The sequence below is a fragment of the Phyllobates terribilis genome, unplaced genomic scaffold (assembly GCF_046119375.1).
Source record: "Phyllobates terribilis strain yellow unplaced genomic scaffold, ASM4611937v1 Scaffold_8__6_contigs__length_399053987, whole genome shotgun sequence".
NCBI classification, from domain to species: domain Eukaryota; kingdom Metazoa; phylum Chordata; class Amphibia; order Anura; family Dendrobatidae; genus Phyllobates; species Phyllobates terribilis.
Window position 1 is genome coordinate 391,748,479 of NW_027362768.1, and position 24,138 is coordinate 391,772,616.

Consider the following 24,138-nt stretch of genomic DNA (forward strand, 5'->3'; position numbering starts at 1 on the left):
ATCCCTTCTCTGGTTTCTTCACTCAGCTAACTGTAAAGTCTCGAAAGGCGAAGTCCAATGGTGTCTGCCCAAGGTCATTTTCCTCGGACATTGTATATCACAAAGTGCTAGATATCTGACTGAAGAAAGAAAACAAGCCATCATGGATATCACCTTCCCAACCACCTATTCCGCTATGCAGACTTTCCTTGGCCTCATCACTTACTGCAGGCAATGGATCCCTGATGCCTCAAAGCTCATGCAACCTCTGTACGACTGTCTCAAGGATGAAGGCTCAGTTTGGCTTCATGCCGAAAATCCACATGTTTCTCATCAACACAGAATATGTTTTGACCGCTTTAAACAGGCTGTTGTCTCTGCCCCGGCCTTGGGCTTACCAGACTATACTCAGCCATTTCACCTTTTTGTCTCGGAATCGGAAGGTCATGCCTCTGGAGTTCTAGCACAACGCTATGATCTTAAGTATCGGCCTTTGGGCTACTACTCAGCCCGCCTGGACCCTGTCGCCCGAACTGCCCCCACGTGCCTTAAGGCGGTCCACGCTGCTCACATCCTCCTTGACAAGTCAGCTGATATCGTCCTTGGACATGATCTAGTTATACAGGCCGGCCATGATCTCTCAGCTGTTCTGCAACAAACATCTCCGAAACATCTAACCAACCAAAGACACCTGCGGCTGCAGTGTTCCCTATTGTTGCCCTCCAATATAACATTTACCAGATGTCTGACTATCAATCCTGCCACTTTGCTTCCACCTTCTAGGGGGGAAGGTGAAGAGGGTGAAGGTCCATTGGTGGAACCTCATGATTGTATAAAAATTTTGCAGGAAGAGACTTCTGCTCCAGAGAATATGGTGGCACATCCGCTCGCAGACCCTGCCTTGCACCTATGGACTGATGGATCCCGTTTCGCAGACCCTCAAGGGAAGTTCCACACGGGATATGCTGTCACAACGGACCTAACAGTCCTCAAGGCTGAAGCTCTACCACCATACATGTCTGCACAAGAAGCTGAACTTGTGGCTCTCACAGAGGCCTGCCACCTGGCAGCAGGAACAAAGGCGAATATGTATATACCGATTCCAGGTATGGACATGGAATTTGCAATGATTCTGGACTCTTGTGAAAGTCTAGAGGATTCATCACAGCTGCAGGTACACCAGTGAAACATGTCTCATGGATTAAGGCCCTAATGAAGGCCCTGGAACTACCCATTCAGGTTGCTGTTATCAAGGTCAAGGCTCATGGAAGACTAGAATCCAGAGAAGCCAGGGGCAACCACCTAGCTGACCAAGCAGCCAAGACTGCAGCAGTGGAGAATGTGTCATCAAAGTGGCAGGAAAAGGAAGAAGAGATGGGAGAAACCCTGCAAACCGTAGCTGTGGCGCTCACTAGAGCAAGAGCCAAAGAACAGCCGGCGGAAGACCATACAAGTCCAGCGGAGACACGAGTGGAATCCAGGGGGGTCAGGATGCCTAAAGAAAAATTGTGTGAGGAACAAAGGAAGACCCCCCACTGAAGAAGTCAAGCAATGGAAAGCGGCGGGAGCCGTGCTGGCAGGTCGCAAAGATTCAAAGGTCAACTCGACTTTTTACCAAGTGGATGGGAAGCCTTGCTTGCCTAGACGCATGTACTCAGCTGTGGCAGCATGGGCTCACGGGCCTACACACAGAGGAAAGAATCAAGCCTTGGCATGTATCAAGAAACTGTATTTTGCACCCGGAATCTCTTCCACTGTGACTGCGTACTCAAAATCCTGCTCTGTCTGCGCTACCTGCAACCCAACGTGTACGGCACGGGTCCCTCTCCAACACCTGGCTAAACCAGACTACCCTTGGCAGAGAATACAAGTCGACCATATCCAAATGCCTAAAGCAGGAAAATAGGAGTACGTTTTGGTAGCCGTGGATATGTTCTCAGCCTGGCCCGAGGCCTACCCGGTTGTCAACATGACTGCTAAAGTCACAGCCAAGAAACTGATCACCGAAATTGCCTGCAGATTTGGAGTTCCCCAAGTCATAGAATCGGATCAAGGACCAGCTTTCACAGCAAATATCTACGAAGAACTCTGGAACATGTTGGGAACAGATTTGGGCCTCCACACTCCATACCATCCTGCCAGTTCAGGCAAAGTGGAGAGAATGAATTCCACACTCAAGACCCAGCTCTTGAAAATGACCCAAGATCATCCCCTCCCCTGGCCCGACCTACTCCCCATAGTATTGTATCATATCACACACACTCCTCAGGCCAAACATGGGCTGACTCCCTATAAAATTTTGTTTGGGACCCCACCCAAGATAGGAGAGATTAGGCCCCAAGAGTTGTCTGAAACACATGATAGAGTGGTAAAATTTGTGATTGCCTTGTCTAGAGAATTGACTAACACCCGCTCTGCAGTATCTGCTTCTCTCCCAGAATCTACAGGTGATGCAGTACATGATTTCACCCCAGGCGATCTAGTGTATGTGAAGAAGTTTGTCCGGAAAGACTGCCTCCAGCCGCGGTTCGAGGGACCGTACACTGTGCTTCTCACCACCCCGACGGCTCTGAAGCTTGAGGGCAGGAGCACCTGGATTCACACCTCCCACTGCAAGAGAGACAGAACGAGCCTATAAAAGATGACTACCTTCTTCTATATCCTTTCCATATGCTTACTGTCTGTCCCAGGGTGGACAGCTACCACACAGGGGTAGATAGCTCCTTCTTCTCAAGTTGGTTGGGAGGGCTCAAGGGATTCCTCCAACAAGTTTGTCTAGTAATGGGAGGTCTACTAGTATTGAGCCTGGTGGTCCTGTGCTGCATAGTCCCCTTATAGAGGAAAGCTATAACCAATGCTGTCCCAACCTCCGGGACCTTTCTGAATCAAGAAAATATATAGAGAAATACACTCCTTTGAACAAGCCTGACCAGCCCACCCATGACAAAGTCCAATTGAGAGATTTCGTTTAGGGACAGTTGGGAGAACTCCATGTGTCACCCAGGATAGGGCTCGATTGTCTGGGGGCGTCCCATAAGGGGGCAGCTTCTAAGATGATTGGGTGAAGAAATCCACCTCCCCTCTCCCCACACATGGACAGTCTCAAAGGCCCCGAAGCAAGGGAAAGCTTAGTGTTTAGGGGGGAATGTCGGGGTAAAAGAGAATATATATATTTGTAACTTTTATACGCTTTTTTGCTAATGTACTAACCACCATTTTGTGTCTTATAACAATAAGCTTTCCTTGCTACGTATTACTCAAATCGAAACTTAAGCTAAGACAGTTCCAGTGTTGCCAAGACTTATTTCAGAGAAACGAAACAAGATTATAAGCTGACGGCTGCAATATCTGCCCAGAGACTGAGATAAGGAGATGTGGACCAATCAGGAGTGGCCAGACACTGGACTTTCATGGCTTACCCGCCCCGGACAACCCCTTTCCCCTCCCCATTATGTAGTGTATTTAGGTTTGTGTATGTAGGAATAAACACAGAACATTGCTGAGGACGTTGTCTGTAGTAGCTTCTGAGCATGCTCTGAGTTTGAACCAGCTTGTTGTCTGACTCATTCTTTGAATGGTTGACCCATGCTCATAGTTTGAATTTGGAGTGACTGGAGGACGAGTGGAATGTCATCACGACCCCCATACAGGTAAAGCGACGAAGTGAACCATTTTACAGAACCTATCAACAACCACCAAAACCACCGTTTTGCTTGCAGAAACCGGTAGGTCAGTAATAAAATCCATGGACAAGAGTGTGCATGTCCTGCTAGGGATAGGTAGCGGGAGAAGAGTACCAGACGGACGGGTGCGCGAAACCTTAGAAAGCGCGCAAATACTACAAGCAGTTACATGTTCAATCACATCCCGATGCAACCCCGGCCACCAAAAACGATGAGAGAGGAGGTCCGCGGGGGCCTTACCACCTGGATGACCAGCAAGCACAGAGTTATGATGTTCCTTGATTACTTTGCGGTGCAGATTAGATGGTACAAATACCGGTCCTGAAGGGCAGGAGGCAGGGGCGTCCCCCTGACCCTCCAACACCTCACCCTCCAGTTCAGGGAAAAGAGCTGAAATGACTACCCCCTTCTGTAATATCGGGGCAGCGTTCTCATGGTCACCCTTAATATCTGGAGCACCTGCTTATCTTGCCCCTGATGAGTCTCAAAATCAGGTGAATAAACCAAAATTTCGTCCAGATAGACCACCACAAACCTCCCCACCAAATGATGGAAGATATAATTTATGAAATGCTGGAACACCGCAGGTGCACTGGTCAAACCAAAAGGCAAAACCAGACTCTGGAAATGCCCCTCAGGGGTATTGAACGCCGTCTTCCATTCGTCCCCTTCTCTGATTCTAACCAGGTTGTTGACTCCCCTTAAATCCACCTTGGAGAAGACCTTAGCTCCCACAACCTGGCTGAACAAATCAGGAATCAGAGGAAGAGGGTATGAATCACGGATGATAATTTGATTCAATTCCCGGAAATCTAAAAACAGTGACGTAGACCGCCGTCTTTTTTTCCGTAGAGACAGTAGCAAGGGAAATATCTAAACAGTTCTCAGAAATGAGTGAAGACAAATGGTCGCAAATAGCGCTGTTATCCAACATAAAACAGGACGGTAAAAGAAAAATGTGCTCACCTTTATGAGTTGTGTAATGCATATAGAAACATAGTGAAGGGCTGCAGCCAGCACAGAATCCCGTGGGGAACTTTTGTAGTTTTCTGTACTTGGATGAAGATGGGGCCGAGAAAAACGTAAAAAAAAATTGTATACAATAAAAAGTTTCAGGTTCAATTCTAGAACAACTATAGCGATGCGATCCAAATTTTTATAAGTAGTAAATATAAAAATGAAATTATATTTGGAGACTGAATAATCTGATATCAATTCGAAAGTTTTTGGATTATACTTTTAATTCTTGTTTAATATGAGTGTCATATGAGATTTTTTTGGAATTTTAGATGTCTTTTTTGATTAATGAAACCGTTGTTTTATTTGGCGCCGAGCGTTCTGGCGGGTTTTTCATTACATCTTGCGTGTGACTATGTATATATGGACGTCTGACCGAATGGTTAGCATTAGCTATGTACCTGAGGAAGTGGACGAGACGTCCACGAAACACGTAGTGACTGTAGCTTTTAGTTAATAAACAAAACACTTACAAACTATATACAATTTTTGGGCAAACTTTGTCTTCACGGAGGAGCGCGTTTTTTTCTCGGCACCATCTTCATCCAAGTACAGTAAAGGGTTCTCATGGCAGTAATCTCCCCATTCGGTAATCTCCCCATTCGGTAATCTCCCCATTCGGTAATCTCCCCGGTTTACCAATCCACCAACGGATTATGTTTAACAAGCCAAGGAATACCCAAGACAATAAGTGTGGGAAGATTGTCCAGGACATAGCAAGGGATTATTTCACAATGAACGGACCCCACCCTCAGTTTCACATTATGTACAATCTGAGTAAATGCTTTCTGTGCAAGTGGCGCCGAGTCAATGGCGAAGATGGAAATAGGTTCAGCTAAAGTCCAGCAAGCGAGACCGTGAGTCTTCACAAACTGAGCATCCACCATGCTGACCCCGGCTCCACTGTCAACAAACAGAAATGTTCTCGGTTTTGCTCTCTAGCACCACATCTGCTGTCAGGACAAAGCGGGAACTGCAGTTTAGCCACAAATGCACCCCTTCTTTATCCAACTCCTGACTACCGAGAGTTAATTGAGTCTCCTTTTGTTTAGGAATTGAAGGACAGGTCCCAACAAAGTGTCCCTTTTTCCCACAAAAAGCATACACCTTTTTTCTTGCGAATGTCCGGGGAGATGTATGATGTAGAGACACCCCCCAACTGCATGGGTTCCCCCACCTCCCCCAGTACTGGTTCACCCCCAGACCGCTCCCCCCGCAGAGATACACAACCCCAGCAAGAAGGCCCCAGAGAAGGTGGTCTCACCCGTCTATCCTGAAGGCGTCTATCAAGACATATGGCCAACGACATGGCAGCCTCCAAGGACTGAGGGGTATCATATACAGACAAGGCATCTTTCAACCTTTCAGTAAGACCCTCACAAAATTGGCTTCTAAGGGCTGAGTCCTTCCATTTGGAATCTGTTGCCCATCTACATAATTCAGAACTGTCCGTCTCCACTGACCGATTCCCCTGCTGAAGGCGACGTAGCCGAGACTCAGCCAAGACGACTCAGTCAGGGTCATCATAGATGAGGGTCAGGGCTCCGAAAAACCCCTCCACAGACTGGAGACAAACCGGGTCCTGCGGTAACGAAAACGCCCAGGACTGAGGATCTCCCTGCAATAGAGAGATCACAATACCGACCCATTGCTCCTCATTACCGGAGGAGTAAGGACGAAGTTTAAAATACAACTTGCAGTCCTCCTTAAACACAAAAAACTTGTCCCTACCTCCTGAAAACATGTCCGGGAGGGCAACCTTGGGTTCAGGCTGGGCAGGCCAACCTGCAGAGACCCCCACATTGGCGGCCTGTAACCGGTGATGCTGCTGCTGAACCTCACAGCGGAGGTCACTCACCTCCAGAGACAGACAGCGCAGCCGCTCTGCGAGCTCCACCACTGATCCCATACCAAGGGGAGTAAGGAAAAAAAAGTCCATGCCCAAAAACACACAGAGGGGAGAAAAAAATATACATATTCAAAATGTGCTCGGCCGGCGATAATGTCACTCAAGGTGTGCGAAAGACTTAGTGCAACACAAAGGGAAGAGGGAAAGGGAGCCCAGACTCTAGGGAAAGGGGGGAGCGGAGACCTCCTAGGCTGATCTAGTGTCACTCTGTCTCCCCTAACGTCCCTATATTGGCTCTTGCGTGCCTCGCCCTGTCTTTCCCTGGCGTTTGGCTCAGGCTAGGGAAGGGAGGAAATGAGCACTAGTCGATCTCCACTAAACACTATAGACAACAAGGGAGGACAAACAGGGGGAGATTGCTTAGCTTTAGACGACGTCAGACAAAATGCGCACACGTCCTCAAGCTCCAGAGAGGACAAAGTACTGCTCCTGCTAAGCCTCACAAGTAGTAATGAATATCGCTGGGACCTCCCTCTGACACACAGCAGGTATTTATACACTCAGGCCAGGGAGCTAGTTAGCCAGAGGGAGGAGCTGCTCGGTACTTGAAACAGCCTCTAAGAAGGAGTCTATAACGCCAAATGTAGAGATCTCCTGCAACCAACTGCAGAGCGACTGTCTGTCACTTCTGACACACCCGTGACAACAGATACGTGGGGGGTGATGGGGCACAGGTAACGGGGGCAGCGTATCTGTGCCCTGCTGAGACACGGTTGCACTTACTGCTCCTTTGTCCTTGTTGTTCAGCAGAAGTTTCAGGATTTGCACCTGCAGCTCCTCCACCACTGAAAGAAACAACAGAAGTCAGCGTTCCCCGGCACGGGTCGGCCGCTCCCCGGCACAGATCGGCTGTTTCCTGGACATCCTTCCACCTCGGGTACCTTCAATGCGTTTCTTCAGCCTGGTGCAGCCCCGCTCGTACGCCCGCCTCCGCAGCCGCTCCTCGCCGCTCTCCTCTGTTGGTTCTTTAATTTCTTTTCCCTTAAAAAAATAAGCAGAATTTCTATAAGTGAAGACGATGCTGTAGATGTGCGGCCCCCCCGTGTAGAGACCGCGGCGCCTGACTCGGGGTCCAGCCCATATAAATAGTAAGAGAAGTGCAATCTCTGCAGTAAGTGAACGCGTCTAATGGTGATCCAAAACAATACGCTTCGGTCGTAATCCGGTGTCAGGATTCCTGTTGTCCTTCAGTTTGACCACTAGTGGCTGCTATTGTTCACCGTAATAATTGTGCTGCAATCCTACTCCTTACCACTGGAGGCTGATGCGGTGTTCTGCAATTGCCCTTTTTACTAAGATGGTGGATTCTGAATCTGTGGAATCCATCTTGTTTTCTGTTTGGGCCTACTTAAAGCCGCATGGATCTTTCATTCATTGCTTTAGTATTGTGTCTAACTGTTTAGCCTAGTTTCCAGTCTCCAAGCTCTTGAACATTCTTACCCAGACTGTTCTCATTCATCTACAGATTGTTTCCTACAACTCCTTGTTAACTCCAAGAACTTCTACTACCGCTTGCTGTTCCTTTGGCCACTGGTTTCCAGCAGTTCTACGCCAGTATCGTAACAGGATACCCAAGCCTTCATCATGGACGCCGCTGAGGGATATTTGGAGGTTCGTGTAACTAAGATGAGCTGTTTGCTTACCAACATCGGCATTTGAAACTCCGACATCTCATAATGTTCACCTTTTTGAACAAGCTACACAGGATCTACTGACTACTGTACAAGATCTAAGCAATAAGATCGTACGGCAGTCTGAACAGATCCTTCAATTACAAAATCACCATATTGCTCCGTTATGTTATGGACACTGAGCACTTACCAAAGAAGAAGGAACCGATAGCACTCAGCAAAATGGACGCCCGTTAACTCCAAGGAACCAACTTGGAAAAATTGCAGCTTATAGAAGGAAAAACAGCATCGGATCCAGGGTGTTCAAGTTATCAAAATTGTAGTTTATTCCGCCAGTTTACACTGATTTGTGGGTTTACAGCCATGTGATTAACAATTTTTCAGGTATAATTGCACCGAACTAACAAAGAAAAGCATATTGTTTGTTTGGTCTCCTCAAGCACAAGATGCTTTTTCCTGCCTGAAGACGAAGTTCACCACAACTTCTATACTGATTCCTCCCAATCCTGAACAAACAAGCCTTTATTGTAGAAGTGGATGCTTCAGACTGGGCAGTAGGGGCCAGTCTATCACAAACGGGAACAAAGGATTCGCTCCATCCTTCTGCTTATTTCTCCAGAAGTTCTCTTTCTTAATCAATTCAACTTTGTTATCTCTTACAGACCTGGCTCCCGTAACGGTAAGGCTGATACTTTATCTAGGGTCTTCTCCAAAGACCCTTCTACAGCAGCACCACCAACAACTATTCTGCCTGAGTCCAACTTCCTGGGGGTGATCCATAACAAAGACTTGCTGGGAGATATACAGGAAGCCTACGAGACAGACCCAATGCTTCTGCATCCACCAGATGATGGATCCCCTACCTCCCAAAATAACGTATGGACTCAGACTGATTGCATCTGTGTTCCAGAACTGTGAGACTTAAAGTGTTAAAACTAATCCAGGACTCCAAGTTAGCCGGACACAAAGGAATTCAATACACCAGAACTTCTGTCTCGTTTCTTTTGGTGAATAGACCAGATAAAGCGCCCCCCACAGGCTGCCCCGGAGTGCCACATAGAGCGCCCCCACAGGCCGCCCCGGAGCGCCAGATAGAGCGCCCCCTACAGGCCACCCCGGAGCGCCACATAGAGCGCCCCCACAGGCCGCCCCGGAGCACCACACAGAGCGCCCCCTACAGGCCACCCCGGAGCGCCACATAGAGCACTCCCTAGAGGCCGCCCCGGAGCGCCAGATAGAGCGCCCCCCACAGGCCGCCCCGGAGCGCCAGATAGAGCGCCCCCTACAGGCCGCCCCGGAGAGCCACATAGAGCGCCCCCCCCACAGGCCGCCCCGGAGCGCCACATAGAGCGCCCCCACAGGCTGCCCCGGAGCGCCACATAGAGCGCCCCCACAGGCCGCCCCGGAGCGCCAGATAGAGCGCCCCCTACAGGCCACCCCGGAGCGCCACATAGAGCGCCCCCACAGGCCGCCCCGGAGCACCACACAGAGCGCCCCCTACAGGCCACCCCGGAGCGCCACATAGAGCACTCCCTAGAGGCCGCCCCGGAGCGCCAGATAGAGCGCCCCCCACAGGCCGCCCCGGAGCGCCAGATAGAGCGCCCCCTACAGGCCGCCCCGGAGAGCCACATAGAGCGCCCCCCCCACAGGCCGCCCCGGAGCGCCACATAGAGCGCCCCCACAGGCTGCCCCGGAGCGCCACATAGAGCGCCCCCACAGGCCGCCCCGGAGTGCCACATAGAGCACTCCCTACAGGCCGCCCCGGAGCGCCACATAGAACGCCCCCACAGGCCGCCCCGGAACGCCACATAGAACGCCCCCACAGGCCGCCCCAGAGCGCCAGATAGAGCGCCCCCTACAGGCCGCCCCGGAGCACCACATAGAGCGCCCCCCCCACAGGCCGCCCCGGAGTGCCACATAGAGCGCCCCCCCACAGGCCGCCCCGGAGCGCCACATAGAGCGCCCCCACAGGCCACCCCGGAGCGCCACATAGAGCGCCCCCACAGGCCGCCGCGGAGCGCCAGATAGAGCGCCCCCCCCACAGGCCGCCCCGGAGCGCTACATAGAGCGCCCCCCACAGGCCGCCCCGAAGCACCACATAGAGCGCCCCCCACAGGCCGCCCCGAAGCACCACATAGAGCGCCCCCCACAGGCCGCCAAGAAGCACCACATAGAGCGCCCCCCACAGGCCGCCCCGGAGTGCCACATAGAGCGCCCCCCACAGGCCGCCCCGGCGCTCCACATAGAGCACTCCCTACAGGCTGCCCCGGAGCGCCACATAGAGCGCCCCCCACAGGCCGCCCCGGAGCACCACATAGAGCACTCCCTACAGAATGCCCCAGAGCGCCACATAGAGCACTCCCACAGGTTGCCAAGGAGCGCCACATAGAGCGCCCCCCACAGGCCGCCCCGGAGTGCCACATAGAGCGCCCCCCACACAGGCCGCCCCGGAGCGCCACATAGAGCGCCCCCACAGGCCGCCCCGGAGCGCCACATAGAGCGCCCCCACAGGCCGCCCCGGAGCGCCACATAGAGCGCCCCCACAGGCCGCCCCGGAGCACCACATAGAGCGCCCCCACAGACCACCCCGGAGCGCCACATAGAGCGAACCCACAGGCCGCCCCGGAGCACCACACAGAGCGCCCCCCACAGGCCGCCCCGGAGCGCCAGATAGAGCACCCCCTACAGGCCGGCCCGGAGCGCCACATAGAGCGCCACCACAGGCCGCCCCGGAGCACCACATAGAGCGCCCCCACAGGCCGCCCCGGAGCGCCACATAGAGCGCCCCCACAGGCCGCCCTGGAGCACCACATAGAGCGCCCCCACAGGGCGCCCCGGAGCGCCACATAGAGCGCCCCCCACAGGCCGCCGCGGAGCGCCAGATAGAGCGCGCCCACAGGCCGCCCCGGAGCGCCACATAGAGCGCCCCCCACAGGCCGCCCTGGAGGGCCACATAGAGCGCCCCCCACAGGCTGCCCCGGAGCGCCACATAGAGCGCCCCCACAGGCCGCCCCGGAGCGCTACATAGAGCACTCCCTACAGGCCGCCCCGGAGCGCCACATAGAACGCCCCCACAGGCCGCCCCGGAGCGCCACATAGAGCGCCCCCCCCACAGCGCCACATAGAGCGCCCCCACAGGCTGCCCCGGAGCGCCACATAGAGCGCCCCCACAGGCCGCCCCGGAGTGCCACATAGAGCACTCCCTAGAGGCCGCCCCGGAGCGCCAGATAGAGCGCCCCCCACAGGCCGCCCCGGAGAGCCACATAGAGCGCCCCCCCCACAGGCCGCCCCGGAGAGCCACATAGAGCGCCCCCACAGGCTGCCCCGGAGCGCCACATAGAGCGCCCCCACAGGCCGCCCCGGAGTGCCACATAGAGCACTCCCTACAGGCCGCCCCGGAGCGCCACATAGAACGCCCCCACAGGCCGCCCCGGAGCGCCACATAGAACGCCCCCACAGGCCGCCCCGGAACGCCACATAGAACGCCCCCACAGGCCGCCCCGGAGCGCCAGATAGAGCGCCCCCTACAGGCCGCCCCGGAGTGCCACATAGAGCGCCCCCCACAGGCCGCCGCGGAGCACCACATAGAGCACCCCCACAGGGCGCCCCGGAGCGCCACATAGAGCGCCCCCCACAGGCCGCCGCGGAGCGCCAGATAGAGCGCGCCCACAGGCCGCCCCGGAGCGCCACATAGAGCGCCGTCCACAGGCCGCCCCGGAGGGCCACATAGAGCGCCCCCCACAGGCTGCCCCGGAGCGCCACATAGAGCGCCCCCACAGGCCGCCCCGGAGCGCTACATAGAGCACTCCCTACAGGACGCCCCGGAGCGCCACATAGAACGCCCCCACAGGCCGCCCCGGAGCGCCAGATAGAGCGCCCCCTACAGGCCACCCCGGAGTGCCACATAGAGCGCCCCCCCCACAGCGCCACATAGAGCGCCCCCACAGGCTGCCCCGGAGCGCCACATAGAGCGCCCCCACAGGCCGCCCCGGAGTGCCACATAGAGCACTCCCTAGAGGCCGCCCCGGAGCGCCACATAGAACGCCCCCACAGGCCGCCCCGGAGAGCCACATAGAGCGCCCCCCCCACAGGCCGCCCCGGAGCGCCACATAGAGCGCCCCCACAGGCTGCCCCGGAGCGCCACATAGAGCGCCCCCACAGGCCGCCCCGGAGTGCCACATAGAGCACTCCCTACAGGCCGCCCCGGAGCGCCACATAGAACGCCCCCACAGGCCGCCCCGGAACGCCACATAGAACGCCCCCACAGGCCGCCCCGGAGCGCCAGATAGAGCGCCCCCTACAGGCCGCCCCGGAGTGCCACATAGAGCGCCCCCCCCACAGGCCGCCCCGGAGTGCCACATAGAGCGCCCCCCCACAGGCCGCCCCGGAGTGCCACATAGAGCGCCCCCACAGGCCACCCCGGAGCGCCACATAGAGCGCCCCCACAGGCCGCCGCGGAGCGCCAGATAGAGCGCCCCCCCCCCACAGGCCGCCCCGGAGCGCTACATAGAGCGCCCCCCACAGGCCGCCCCGAAGCACCACATAGAGCGCCCCCCACAGGCCGCCCCGAAGCACCACATAGAGCGCCCCCCACAGGCCGCCCCGGCGCTCCACATAGAGCGCCCCCCACAGGCCGCCCCGGCGCTCCACATAGAGCACTCCCTACAGGCTGCCCCGGAGCGCCACATAGAGCGCCCCCCACAGGCCGCCCCGGAGCACCACATAGAGCACTCCCTACAGACTGCCCCGGAGCGCCACATAGAGCACTCCCTACAGACTGCCCCGGAGCGCCACATAGAGCGCCCCCCACAGGCCGCCCCGGAGTGCCACATAGAGCGCCCCCACAGGCCGCCCCGGAGCGCCACATAGAGCGCCCCCACAGGCCGCCCTGGAGCGCCACATAGAGCGCCCCCACAGGCCGCCCCGGAGCACCACATAGAGCGCCCCCACAGGCCACCCCGGAGCGCCACATAGAGCGCCCCCACAGGCCGCCCCGGAGCACCACACAGAGCGCCCCCTACAGGCCGCCCCGGAGTGCTACATAGAGCGCCCCCCACAGGCCGCCCCGGAGCGCCACATAGAGCGCCCCCTACAGGCCGGCCCGGAGCGCCACATAGAGCGCCACCACAGGCCGCCCCGGAGCACCACATAGAGCGCCCCCACAGGCCGCCCCGGAGCGCCACATAGAGCGCCCCCACAGGCCGCCCTGGAGCACCACATAGAGCGCCCCCACAGGGCGCCCCGGAGCGCCACATAGAGCGCCCCCCACAGGCCGCCGCGGAGCGCCAGATAGAGCGCGCCCACAGGCCGCCCCGGAGCGCCACATAGAGCGCCCCCCCCACAGGCCGCCCCGGAGGGCCACATAGAGCGCCCCCCACAGGCCGCCCCGGAGCGCCACATAGAGCGCCCCCCACAGGCCGCCCCGGAGCGCTACATAGAGCACTCCCTACAGGCCGCCCCGGAGCGCCACATAGAACGCCCCCACAGGCCGCCCCGGAGCGCCACATAGAGCGCCCCCCCCACAGCGCCACATAGAGCGCCCCCACAGGCTGCCCCGGAGCGCCACATAGAGCGCCCCCACAGGCCGCCCCGGAGTGCCACATAGAGCACTCCCTAGAGGCCGCCCCGGAGTGCCACATAGAGCGCCCCCCCCACAGCGCCACATAGAGCGCCCCCACAGGCTGCCCCGGAGCGCCACATAGAGCGCCCCCACAGGCCGCCCCGGAGTGCCACATAGAGCACTCCCTAGAGGCCGCCCCGGAGCGCCAGATAGAGCGCCCCCCACAGGCCGCCCCGGAGAGCCACATAGAGCGCCCCCCCCACAGGCCGCCCCGGAGAGCCACATAGAGCGCCCCCCCCACAGGCCGCCCCGGAGCGCCACATAGAGCGCCCCCACAGGCTGCCCCGGAGCGCCACATAGAGCGCCCCCACAGGCCGCCCCGGAGTGCCACATAGAGCACTCCCTACAGGCCGCCCCGGAGCGCCACATAGAACGCCCCCACAGGCCGCCCCGGAACGCCACATAGAACGCCCCCACAGGCCGCCCCGGAGCGCCAGATAGAGCGCCCCCTACAGGCCGCCCCGGAGTGCCACATAGAGCGCCCCCCCCACAGGCCGCCCCGGAGTGCCACATAGAGCGCCCCCCCACAGGCCGCCCCGGAGCGCCACATAGAGTGCCCCCACAGGCCGCCCCGGAGCACCACATAGAGCGCCCCCACAGGGCGCCCCGGAGCGCCACATAGAGCGCCCCCCACAGGCCGCCCCGGAGCGCCACATAGAGCGCCCCCCACAGGCCGCCCCGGAGGGCCACATAGAGCGCCCCCCACAGGCCGCCCCGGAGGGCCACATAGAGCGCCCCCCACAGGCTGCCCCGGAGCGCCACATAGAGCGCCCCCACAGGCCGCCCCGGAGCGCTACATAGAGCGCCCCCCACAGGCCGCCCCGGAGCGCCAGATAGAGCGCCCCCTACAGGCCGCCCCGGAGCGCCACATAGAACGCCCCCACAGGCCGCCCCGGAGCGCCAGATAGAGCGCCCCCTACAGGCCGCCCCGGAGTGCCACATAGAGCGCCCCCCCCACAGTGCCACATAGAGCGCCCCCACAGGCTGCCCCGGAGCGCCACATAGAGCGCCCCCACAGGCCGCCCCGGAGTGCCACATAGAGCACTCCCTAGAGGCCGCCCCGGAGCGCCAGATAGAGCGCCCCCCACAGGCCGCCCCGGAGCGCCAGATAGAGCGCCCCCTACAGGCCGCCCCGGAGAGCCACATAGAGCGCCCCCCCCACAGGCCGCCCCGGAGCGCCACATAGAGCGCCCCCACAGGCTGCCCCGGAGCGCCACATAGAGCGCCCCCACAGGCCGCCCCGGAGTGCCACATAGAGCACTCCCTACAGGCCGCCCCGGAGCGCCACATAGAACGCCCCCACAGGCCGCCCCGGAACGCCACATAGAACGCCCCCACAGGCCGCCCCGGAGCGCCAGATAGAGCGCCCCCTACAGGCCGCCCCGGAGTGCCACATAGAGCGCCCCCCCCACAGGCCGCCCCGGAGTGCCACATAGAGCGCCCCCCCACAGGCCGCCCCTGAGCGCCACATAGAGCGCCCCCACAGGCCACCCCGGAGCGCCACATAGAGCGCCCCCACAGGCCGCCGCGGAGCGCCAGATAGAGCGCCCCCCCCACAGGCCGCCCCGAAGTGCTACATAGAGCGCCCCCCACAGGCCGCCCCGAAGCACCACATAGAGCGCCCCCCACAGGCTGCCCCGAAGCACCACATAGAGCGCCCCCCACAGGCCGCCCCGGAGTGCCACATAGAGCGCCCCCCACAGGCCGCCCCGGCGCTCCACATAGAGCACTCCCTACAGGCTGCCCCGGAGCGCCACATAGAGCGCCCCCCACAGGCCGCCCCGGAGCACCACATAGAGCACTCCCTACAGACTGCCCCGGAGCGCCACATAGAGCACTCCCACAGGTTGCCCCGGAGCGCCACATAGAGCGCCCCCCACAGGCCGCCCCGGAGTGCCACATAGAGCGCCCCCCACACAGGCCGCCCCGGAGCGCCACATAGAGCGCCCCCACAGGCCGCCCCGGAGCGCCACATAGAGCGCCCCCACAGGCCGCCCCGGAGCGCCACATAGAGCGCCCCCACAGGCCGCCTCGGAGCGTCAGATAGAGCGCCCCCACAGGCCGCCCCGGAGTGCCACATAGAGCGCCCCCCCCACAGGCCGCCTCGGAGCGCCAGATAGAGCGCCCCCACAGGCCGCCCCGGAGTGCCACATAGAGCGCCCCCCCCACAGGCCGCCCCGGAGTGCCACATAGAGCGCCCCCACAGGCCGCCCCGGAGCACCACATAGAGCGCCCCCACAGGCCGCCCCGGAGCGCCACATAGAGTGCCCCCACAGGCCGCCCCGGAGCACCACATAGAGCGCCCCCACAGGGCGCCCCGGAGCGCCACATAGAACGCCCCCACAGGCCGCCCCGGAGCGCCACATAGAGCGCCCCCCCCACAGCGCCACATAGAGCGCCCCCACAGGCTGCCCCGGAGCGCCACATAGAGCGCCCCCACAGGCCGCCCCGGAGTGCCACATAGAGCACTCCCTAGAGGCCGCCCCGGAGTGCCACATAGAGCGCCCCCCCCACAGCGCCACATAGAGCGCCCCCACAGGCTGCCCCGGAGCGCCACATAGAGCGCCCCCACAGGCCGCCCCGGAGTGCCACATAGAGCACTCCCTAGAGGCCGCCCCGGAGCGCCAGATAGAGCGCCCCCCACAGGCCGCCCCGGAGAGCCACATAGAGCGCCCCCCCCACAGGCCGCCCCGGAGAGCCACATAGAGCGCCCCCCCCACAGGCCGCCCCGGAGCGCCACATAGAGCGCCCCCACAGGCTGCCCCGGAGCGCCACATAGAGCGCCCCCACAGGCCGCCCCGGAGTGCCACATAGAGCACTCCCTACAGGCCGCCCCGGAGCGCCACATAGAACGCCCCCACAGGCCGCCCCGGAACGCCACATAGAACGCCCCCACAGGCCGCCCCGGAGCGCCAGATAGAGCGCCCCCTACAGGCCGCCCCGGAGTGCCACATAGAGCGCCCCCCCCACAGGCCGCCCCGGAGTGCCACATAGAGCGCCCCCCCACAGGCCGCCCCGGAGCGCCACATAGAGTGCCCCCACAGGCCGCCCCGGAGCACCACATAGAGCGCCCCCACAGGGCGCCCCGGAGCGCCACATAGAGCGCCCCCCACAGGCCGCCCCGGAGCGCCACATAGAGCGCCCCCCACAGGCCGCCCCGGAGGGCCACATAGAGCGCCCCCCACAGGCCGCCCCGGAGGGCCACATAGAGCGCCCCCCACAGGCTGCCCCGGAGCGCCACATAGAGCGCCCCCACAGGCCGCCCCGGAGCGCTACATAGAGCGCCCCCCACAGGCCGCCCCGGAGCGCCAGATAGAGCGCCCCCTACAGGCCGCCCCGGAGCGCCACATAGAACGCCCCCACAGGCCGCCCCGGAGCGCCAGATAGAGCGCCCCCTACAGGCCGCCCCGGAGTGCCACATAGAGCGCCCCCCCCACAGTGCCACATAGAGCGCCCCCACAGGCTGCCCCGGAGCGCCACATAGAGCGCCCCCACAGGCCGCCCCGGAGTGCCACATAGAGCACTCCCTAGAGGCCGCCCCGGAGCGCCAGATAGAGCGCCCCCCACAGGCCGCCCCGGAGCGCCAGATAGAGCGCCCCCTACAGGCCGCCCCGGAGAGCCACATAGAGCGCCCCCCCCACAGGCCGCCCCGGAGCGCCACATAGAGCGCCCCCACAGGCTGCCCCGGAGCGCCACATAGAGCGCCCCCACAGGCCGCCCCGGAGTGCCACATAGAGCACTCCCTACAGGCCGCCCCGGAGCGCCACATAGAACGCCCCCACAGGCCGCCCCGGAACGCCACATAGAACGCCCCCACAGGCCGCCCCGGAGCGCCAGATAGAGCGCCCCCTACAGGCCGCCCCGGAGTGCCACATAGAGCGCCCCCCCCACAGGCCGCCCCGGAGTGCCACATAGAGCGCCCCCCCACAGGCCGCCCCTGAGCGCCACATAGAGCGCCCCCACAGGCCACCCCGGAGCGCCACATAGAGCGCCCCCACAGGCCGCCGCGGAGCGCCAGATAGAGCGCCCCCCCCACAGGCCGCCCCGAAGTGCTACATAGAGCGCCCCCCACAGGCCGCCCCGAAGCACCACATAGAGCGCCCCCCACAGGCTGCCCCGAAGCACCACATAGAGCGCCCCCCACAGGCCGCCCCGGAGTGCCACATAGAGCGCCCCCCACAGGCCGCCCCGGCGCTCCACATAGAGCACTCCCTACAGGCTGCCCCGGAGCGCCACATAGAGCGCCCCCCACAGGCCGCCCCGGAGCACCACATAGAGCACTCCCTACAGACTGCCCCGGAGCGCCACATAGAGCACTCCCACAGGTTGCCCCGGAGCGCCACATAGAGCGCCCCCCACAGGCCGCCCCGGAGTGCCACATAGAGCGCCCCCCACACAGGCCGCCCCGGAGCGCCACATAGAGCGCCCCCACAGGCCGCCCCGGAGCGCCACATAGAGCGCCCCCACAGGCCGCCCCGGAGCGCCACATAGAGCGCCCCCACAGGCCGCCTCGGAGCGTCAGATAGAGCGCCCCCACAGGCCGCCCCGGAGTGCCACATAGAGCGCCCCCCCCACAGGCCGCCTCGGAGCGCCAGATAGAGCGCCCCCACAGGCCGCCCCGGAGTGCCACATAGAGCGCCCCCCCCACAGGCCGCCCCGGAGTGCCACATAGAGCGCCCCCACAGGCCGCCCCGGAGCACCACATAGAGCGCCCCCACAGGCCGCCCCGGAGCGCCACATAGAGTGCCCCCACAGGCCGCCCCGGAGCACCACATAGAGCGCCCCCACAGGGCGCCCCGGAGCGCCACATAGAGCGCCCCCCACAGGCCGCCCCGGAGGGCCACATAGAGCGCCCCCCACAGGCCGCCCCGGAGGGCCACATAGAGCGCCCCCCACAGGCTGCCCCGGAGCGCCACATAGAGCGCCCCCACAGGCCGCCCCGGAGCGCTACATAGAGCACTCCCTACAGGCCGCCCCGGAGCGCCACATAGAACGCCCCCACAGGCCGCCCCGGAGCGCCAGATAGAGCGCCCCCTACAGGCCGCCCCGGAGTGCCACATAGAGCGCCCCCCCCACAGCGCCACATAGAGCGCCCCCACAGGCTGCCCCGGAGCGCCACATAGAGCGCCCCCACAGGCCGCCCCGGAGTGCCACATAGAGCACTCCCTAGAGGCCGCCCCGGAGCGCCAGATAGAGCGCCCCCCACAGGCCGCCCCGGAGCGCCACATAGAGCGCCCCCCCCACAGGCCGCCCCGGAGAGCCACATAGAGCGCCCCCCCCACAGGCCGCCCCGGAGCGCCACATAGAGCGCCCCCACAGGCTGCCCCGGAGCGCCACATAGAGCGCCCCCACAGGCCGCCCCGGAGTGCCACATAGAGCACTCCCTACAGGCCGCCCCGGAGCGCCACATAGAACGCCCCCACAGGCCGCCCCGGAACGCCACATAGAATGCCCCCACAGGCCGCCCCGGAGTGCCAGATAGAGCGCCCCCTACAGGCCGCCCCGGAGTGCCACATAGAGAGCCCCCCCCACAGGCCGCCCCGGAGTGCCACATAGAGCGCCCCCCCACAGGCCGCCCCTGAGCGCCACATAGAGCGCCCCCACAGGCCACCCCGGAGCGCCACATAGAGCGCCCCCACAGGCCGCCGCGGAGCGCCAGATAGAGCGCCCCCCCCACAGGCCGCCCCGAAGCGCTACATAGAGCGCCCCCCACAGGCCGCCCCGAAGCACCACATAGAGCGCCCCCACAGGCCGCCCCGAAGCACCACATAGAGCGCCCCCCACAGGCCGCCCCGGAGTGCCACATAGAGCGCCACCCACAGGCCGCCCCGGCGCTCCACATAGAGCACTCCCTACAGGCTGCCCCGGAGCGCCACATAGAGCGCCCCCTACAGGCCGCCGCGGAGCGCCAGATAGAGCGCCCCCTACAGGCTGCCCCGGAGAGCCACATAGAGCGCCCCCCCACAGGCCGCCCCAAAGCACGGGAATATCATTATCTCCAAACTGAAAATAAAGATTACACAGGACGGATTTCACCAAAAATACCCATAAAGACCAAGCCAGCCATCGTCCGGAGGCCGCTGTTGAAAGGGGGGAGTAATGTTAGGATTCCAGTAGTCCTTCTACAGTTTGACCACTAGTGGCTGCTATTGTTCACCTTAATAATTGTGCTGCAATACCACTCCTTACCACTGGAGGCTGATGTTGTGTTTACTTTACTCTTTACTAAGATGGCGATTCTGAACCTGTGGACTCCATCTTGTGTCCTGTTTGGGCCTACTTAAAGCCACATGGATCTCTCACTCATTGTATTGTGTCTAGCTGTTAGCCTAGTTCCAGTCTCAACTCCTGGACGCTCTTACCCAGACAGTTCTCACCAATCTATGGATTGTTTCCTACAACTCCATTTGCTTTATCCAAAAACTTCTCCTATCGCTTGCAGTTCCTGCTTGTGCTCCTTCGGCCACTGGATTCCAGCAGTGCTACGCCAGTATCGTAACGTCCGGACCTTCTTCAGAGCTGATCGCCTGCGCTCCGGCAATGAGTTTTGATGAAGGTCGGGTTTTGTTGTTTTGGATCGCCATTGGACCTGTGTCCACTTACAGTAGAGATTGAGCGTCTATTACTATAAATGAAGACAAACCGCGGAGAAGCAGCAGACGTGGCAGCGTGGCGCCTCCTCTCACCTCCTTGTTGAAGCGCTGGGGCCACCAAGTGGTGGGGATGAGCTCCTGCAGTCCGGCCTCCTCCACCCGCAGGGGGCTCTTTATGAAGAAGAAGACGACCGATCGCAGGACATCAAATCTATGAATCCCGCTAAGGACAAACCAAGATGGTGGACAGCGGAAAAGAGCCGCCCATCCTGCCCGGGGCCCCCGACACACACGCACAGAGCCCATCCTGCCCGGGGCCCCCGACACACACGCACAGAGCCCATCCTGCCGGGGCCCCCGACACACACACACAGAGCCCATCCTGCCCGGGGCCCAGTACACCCGGGCCCCTAGCACACATCACAGTGGCCCCAGGATACAGCACGTTGCTGAGCAGGTACTTGCGGGACTTCTCGTGGCGCAGGATGGCGATGGTCAGGCGCAGGTAGTGGATCTGTGGGTACACGGCGCCGGTCACCATCAGGACGGCATACAATCAGAGGGGACCCCAAATGCTGGAAAATCCCTAAATCACCACATGGCAGGCAGCCCCCCTACCCGGCTGTCCGAGGTCGGGAGCACCAGCTGCTGGCTCAGTGATCGGCTGCAGCGGTGATGTGTTCTGACAATGTGATGTCACCGCTGCAGCCAGAACAGCGAGACTTTCCAGTGATTGGGGTCCACGTTCCCTTGTGGCCCCACATGTCAGGGACGTACCTGCAGCCCCAGGTCGGGCACGATAGGAGAGAAGCGATAGGCCCGGAGCAGAGACATCATCAGCTGCTTCAGAAACTCCTGGATCTCATAGTCCTGCAGAACACGAGGGGTTAATGAGCGCTCCCTGCCCTCCTGCCACTAGAGGGCGCCACCCACCTCCATCAGCAGCCACATGAGGTCCAGGAGATGCTGGATGAGGGGGTGCTCCCCCACCGCACCGCCGCGCTCCAGGATCCCCAGGAGGAAGCTCATCAGGACGTCCTCCACCAGGTACACCTTACACTGCGAGAGAGCGGGGTCAGCGGGGGCCACGGAACCGGGCCCCAGAAAGAGGGCAACGTCCCCGCCCCCGCTGCACTTACCATCAATGGGGCAAAGTGGTTAAATATGTGCGCCAGTGTGATGAGGGCGGTGGGCTCCCCCTGCAGCTGCCACATAGCGGGGTCCGCGTCCACCAGTCGCCCCTCCTGTCAGGAAAATGGTATTAGATCTGACCCTGGGGAGCAGCGGAGGACTGGGGGTCAGGGCGAAGGCATGTGGGGGCCAGGGCGGAGAGACCGGGGGGGTCAGGGCGGAGGGCCCGGGGGGGCCAGGGACCGGGACGCCAGGGCGGAGGGACCGGGAAGTCAGGGCGGAGGGACCGGGACGTCAGGGCGGAGGGACCGGGAAGTCAGGGCGGAGGGACCGGGAAGTCAGGGCGGGGGGACCGGGAAGTCAGGGCGGAGGGACCGGGACGTCAGGGCGGAGGGACCGGGAAGTCAGGGCGGAGGGACCGGGACGTCAGGGCGGAGGGACCGGGAAGTCAGGGCGGAGGGACCGGGAAGTCAGGGCGGGGGAACCGGGAAGTCAGGGCGGGGGGACCGGGAAGTCAGGGCGAGGGGACCGGGACGTCAGGGCGGGGGGACCGGGACGTCAGGGCGGGGGGACCGGGACGTCACTTACCTGCACGTCGATACCAGTGCTCAGGACATTCTTCAGATATCCCAGCAGCCTCTGAGCCTTCAGGAGATCGATTGCGGGGGGATCCTGCAGGGGGCGGTAGCCGTCCACAGGATATGTGAGGGGGCATTAAGGAAGAGTGTCAAAAATTAAAGGGCCGGCGTCCTACCCCAAGAATGAAGCCCGATCACTGCGATGTTCTACAACGTCCTCCACAATCTGCTGTCAGCGCGGAGAAAGGATCGAGAGCTGTCTCATTCTCTCTCGCTCTCATTCTCTCTCGCTCTCATTCTCTCTCGCTCTCATTCTCTCTCTCTCGCGCTCTCTTTCTCGCTCTCATCCTCTCTCTCTCGCGCTCTCACCCACTCTCTCTCTCCCCTTTCTGCCCTAATGCTTCTCACAGCTGAGGGTTTGTTACAGTACATCAGTGCAGACAATGCTCTGTCAGGCGGACACTGCAGCGGCTCTCACTTCTCCTGCACTGACACACTGTAACGCTGCTGCAGCTGTGCAGGGGAGGATATCGAAGAGGGCGGGAGCCGAAGTTAAATGCCACCGACTCCTTGAAGGAAAGGCTGATGGCGGGGAAGTAGGCCATGCCGGCCCCCCGGGAGATGTCGCTGAAGGCCTTGCCTAGACTCACACCGTTCCTGCAGAGAGAAGAGGGCGGTGAGGGGGGGCGCGACAATCACTGGGGGTCTCATGGGGCAGAGGGGTCTTACAGGCAGAACGAGATGCTTCCTTCATCCAGGTCTATGAGGCAGCTGACGATGTCCCCGGCCGCCCAGGACTGGGGGGGGAGCAGAAAGAGGTCACACAGGGGTCTGGTGCGTCCGCAGAGCCCCCTACAACTCCGCCAAGCACTCACCTTCCCGTAGTTGGTGGTGGTCACGTTCCATTTACGGACCCTATTCCCGTCATAGGCGTAAGAATTGGGAGTGTCGCCCACCCCCTCCTGTGTGAGGAGAGAAGGGACACGGTCACCAGCCGCCCCCCACCACCATCCCCCCGAGGCCATCCTGCCACCGCCATCCACCGAGGCCACCCCCATCCCTCCCGCCGCCATCCCCCCGAGGCCATCCTGCCACCGCCATCCACCGAGGCAACCTCCATCCCCCCGAGACCATCCAGCCACCGCCATCCACCGAGGCCACCCCCATCCCCCCGAGACCATCCTGCCACCGCCATCCACCGAGGCCACCCCCATCCCCCCGAGACCATCCTGCCACCGCCATCCACCGAGGCCACCTCCATCCCTCTCGAAGCCATCCTGCCACCCCCCATCCCCCCCGAGACCATCCAGCCACCGCCATCCACCAAGGCCACCCCCCATCCCTCCCGCCGTTATCCTGCCACCCCCCATCCCCCTCGAGAACATCCTGCCACCGCCATCCACCGAGGCCACCCCCATCCCTCCCGCCGCCATCCTGCCACCGCCATCCACCGAGGACACCCACCCCGAGACCATCCACCAAAGACCATCCTGCCACCGACATCCACCCCCCACCCCCATCCACCCCGAGGCCACCCTGCCACCACCATCCACCCGAGACCATCCTGCTACCACCATCCATCGAGGCCACCCCCCATCCCGAGACCATCCTGCCACCGCCATCCACCGAGGATACCCACCCCGAGACCATCCACCAAAGACCATCCTGCCACCGACATCCACCCCGAGGCCACCCTGCCACCGCCATCCACCCGAGACCATCCTGCTACCACCATCCATCGAGGCCACCCCCCATCCCCCCACCCCGAGACCATCCTGCCACCGCCATCCCCCCCGAGACCATCCTGCCACCGCCATCCACCCACCGCCAGCACCCCCTGCCACCACACCCCCCTACCATCTACCCACCGCCACCTCCCAGCACCCGCCATCCCCCCATCCCCTCGCCGCCGTCCCCCCATCCCTTCGCCGCCGTCCCCCCATCCCCTCGCCGCCGTCCCCCCATCCCCTCGCCGCCGTCCCCCCATCCCCTCGCCG

At 61.7% G+C, this 24,138-nt stretch overlaps 1 protein-coding gene across 1 annotated transcript in view; it reads right to left on the reverse strand.

Moving 5' to 3' along the window:
- RNF123 (ring finger protein 123) overlaps nt 1–24,138 on the reverse strand; it is a gene marked incomplete at both ends in the record, with an annotated part of 96,460 nt that overhangs the window by 71,513 nt on the left and 809 nt on the right. Inside the window, 11 exons of the mRNA XM_073645310.1 lie at nt 7,312–7,373; nt 7,470–7,569; nt 20,526–20,643; nt 20,873–20,946; nt 21,210–21,302; nt 21,366–21,491; nt 21,572–21,676; nt 22,152–22,259; nt 22,666–22,798; nt 22,871–22,938; nt 23,017–23,103. Of these exons, the coding sequence (XP_073501411.1) occupies nt 7,312–7,373; nt 7,470–7,569; nt 20,526–20,643; nt 20,873–20,946; nt 21,210–21,302; nt 21,366–21,491; nt 21,572–21,676; nt 22,152–22,259; nt 22,666–22,798; nt 22,871–22,938; nt 23,017–23,103 (1,074 nt within the window). The remainder of the gene's footprint in view (nt 1–7,311; nt 7,374–7,469; nt 7,570–20,525; nt 20,644–20,872; nt 20,947–21,209; nt 21,303–21,365; nt 21,492–21,571; nt 21,677–22,151; nt 22,260–22,665; nt 22,799–22,870; nt 22,939–23,016; nt 23,104–24,138) is intronic.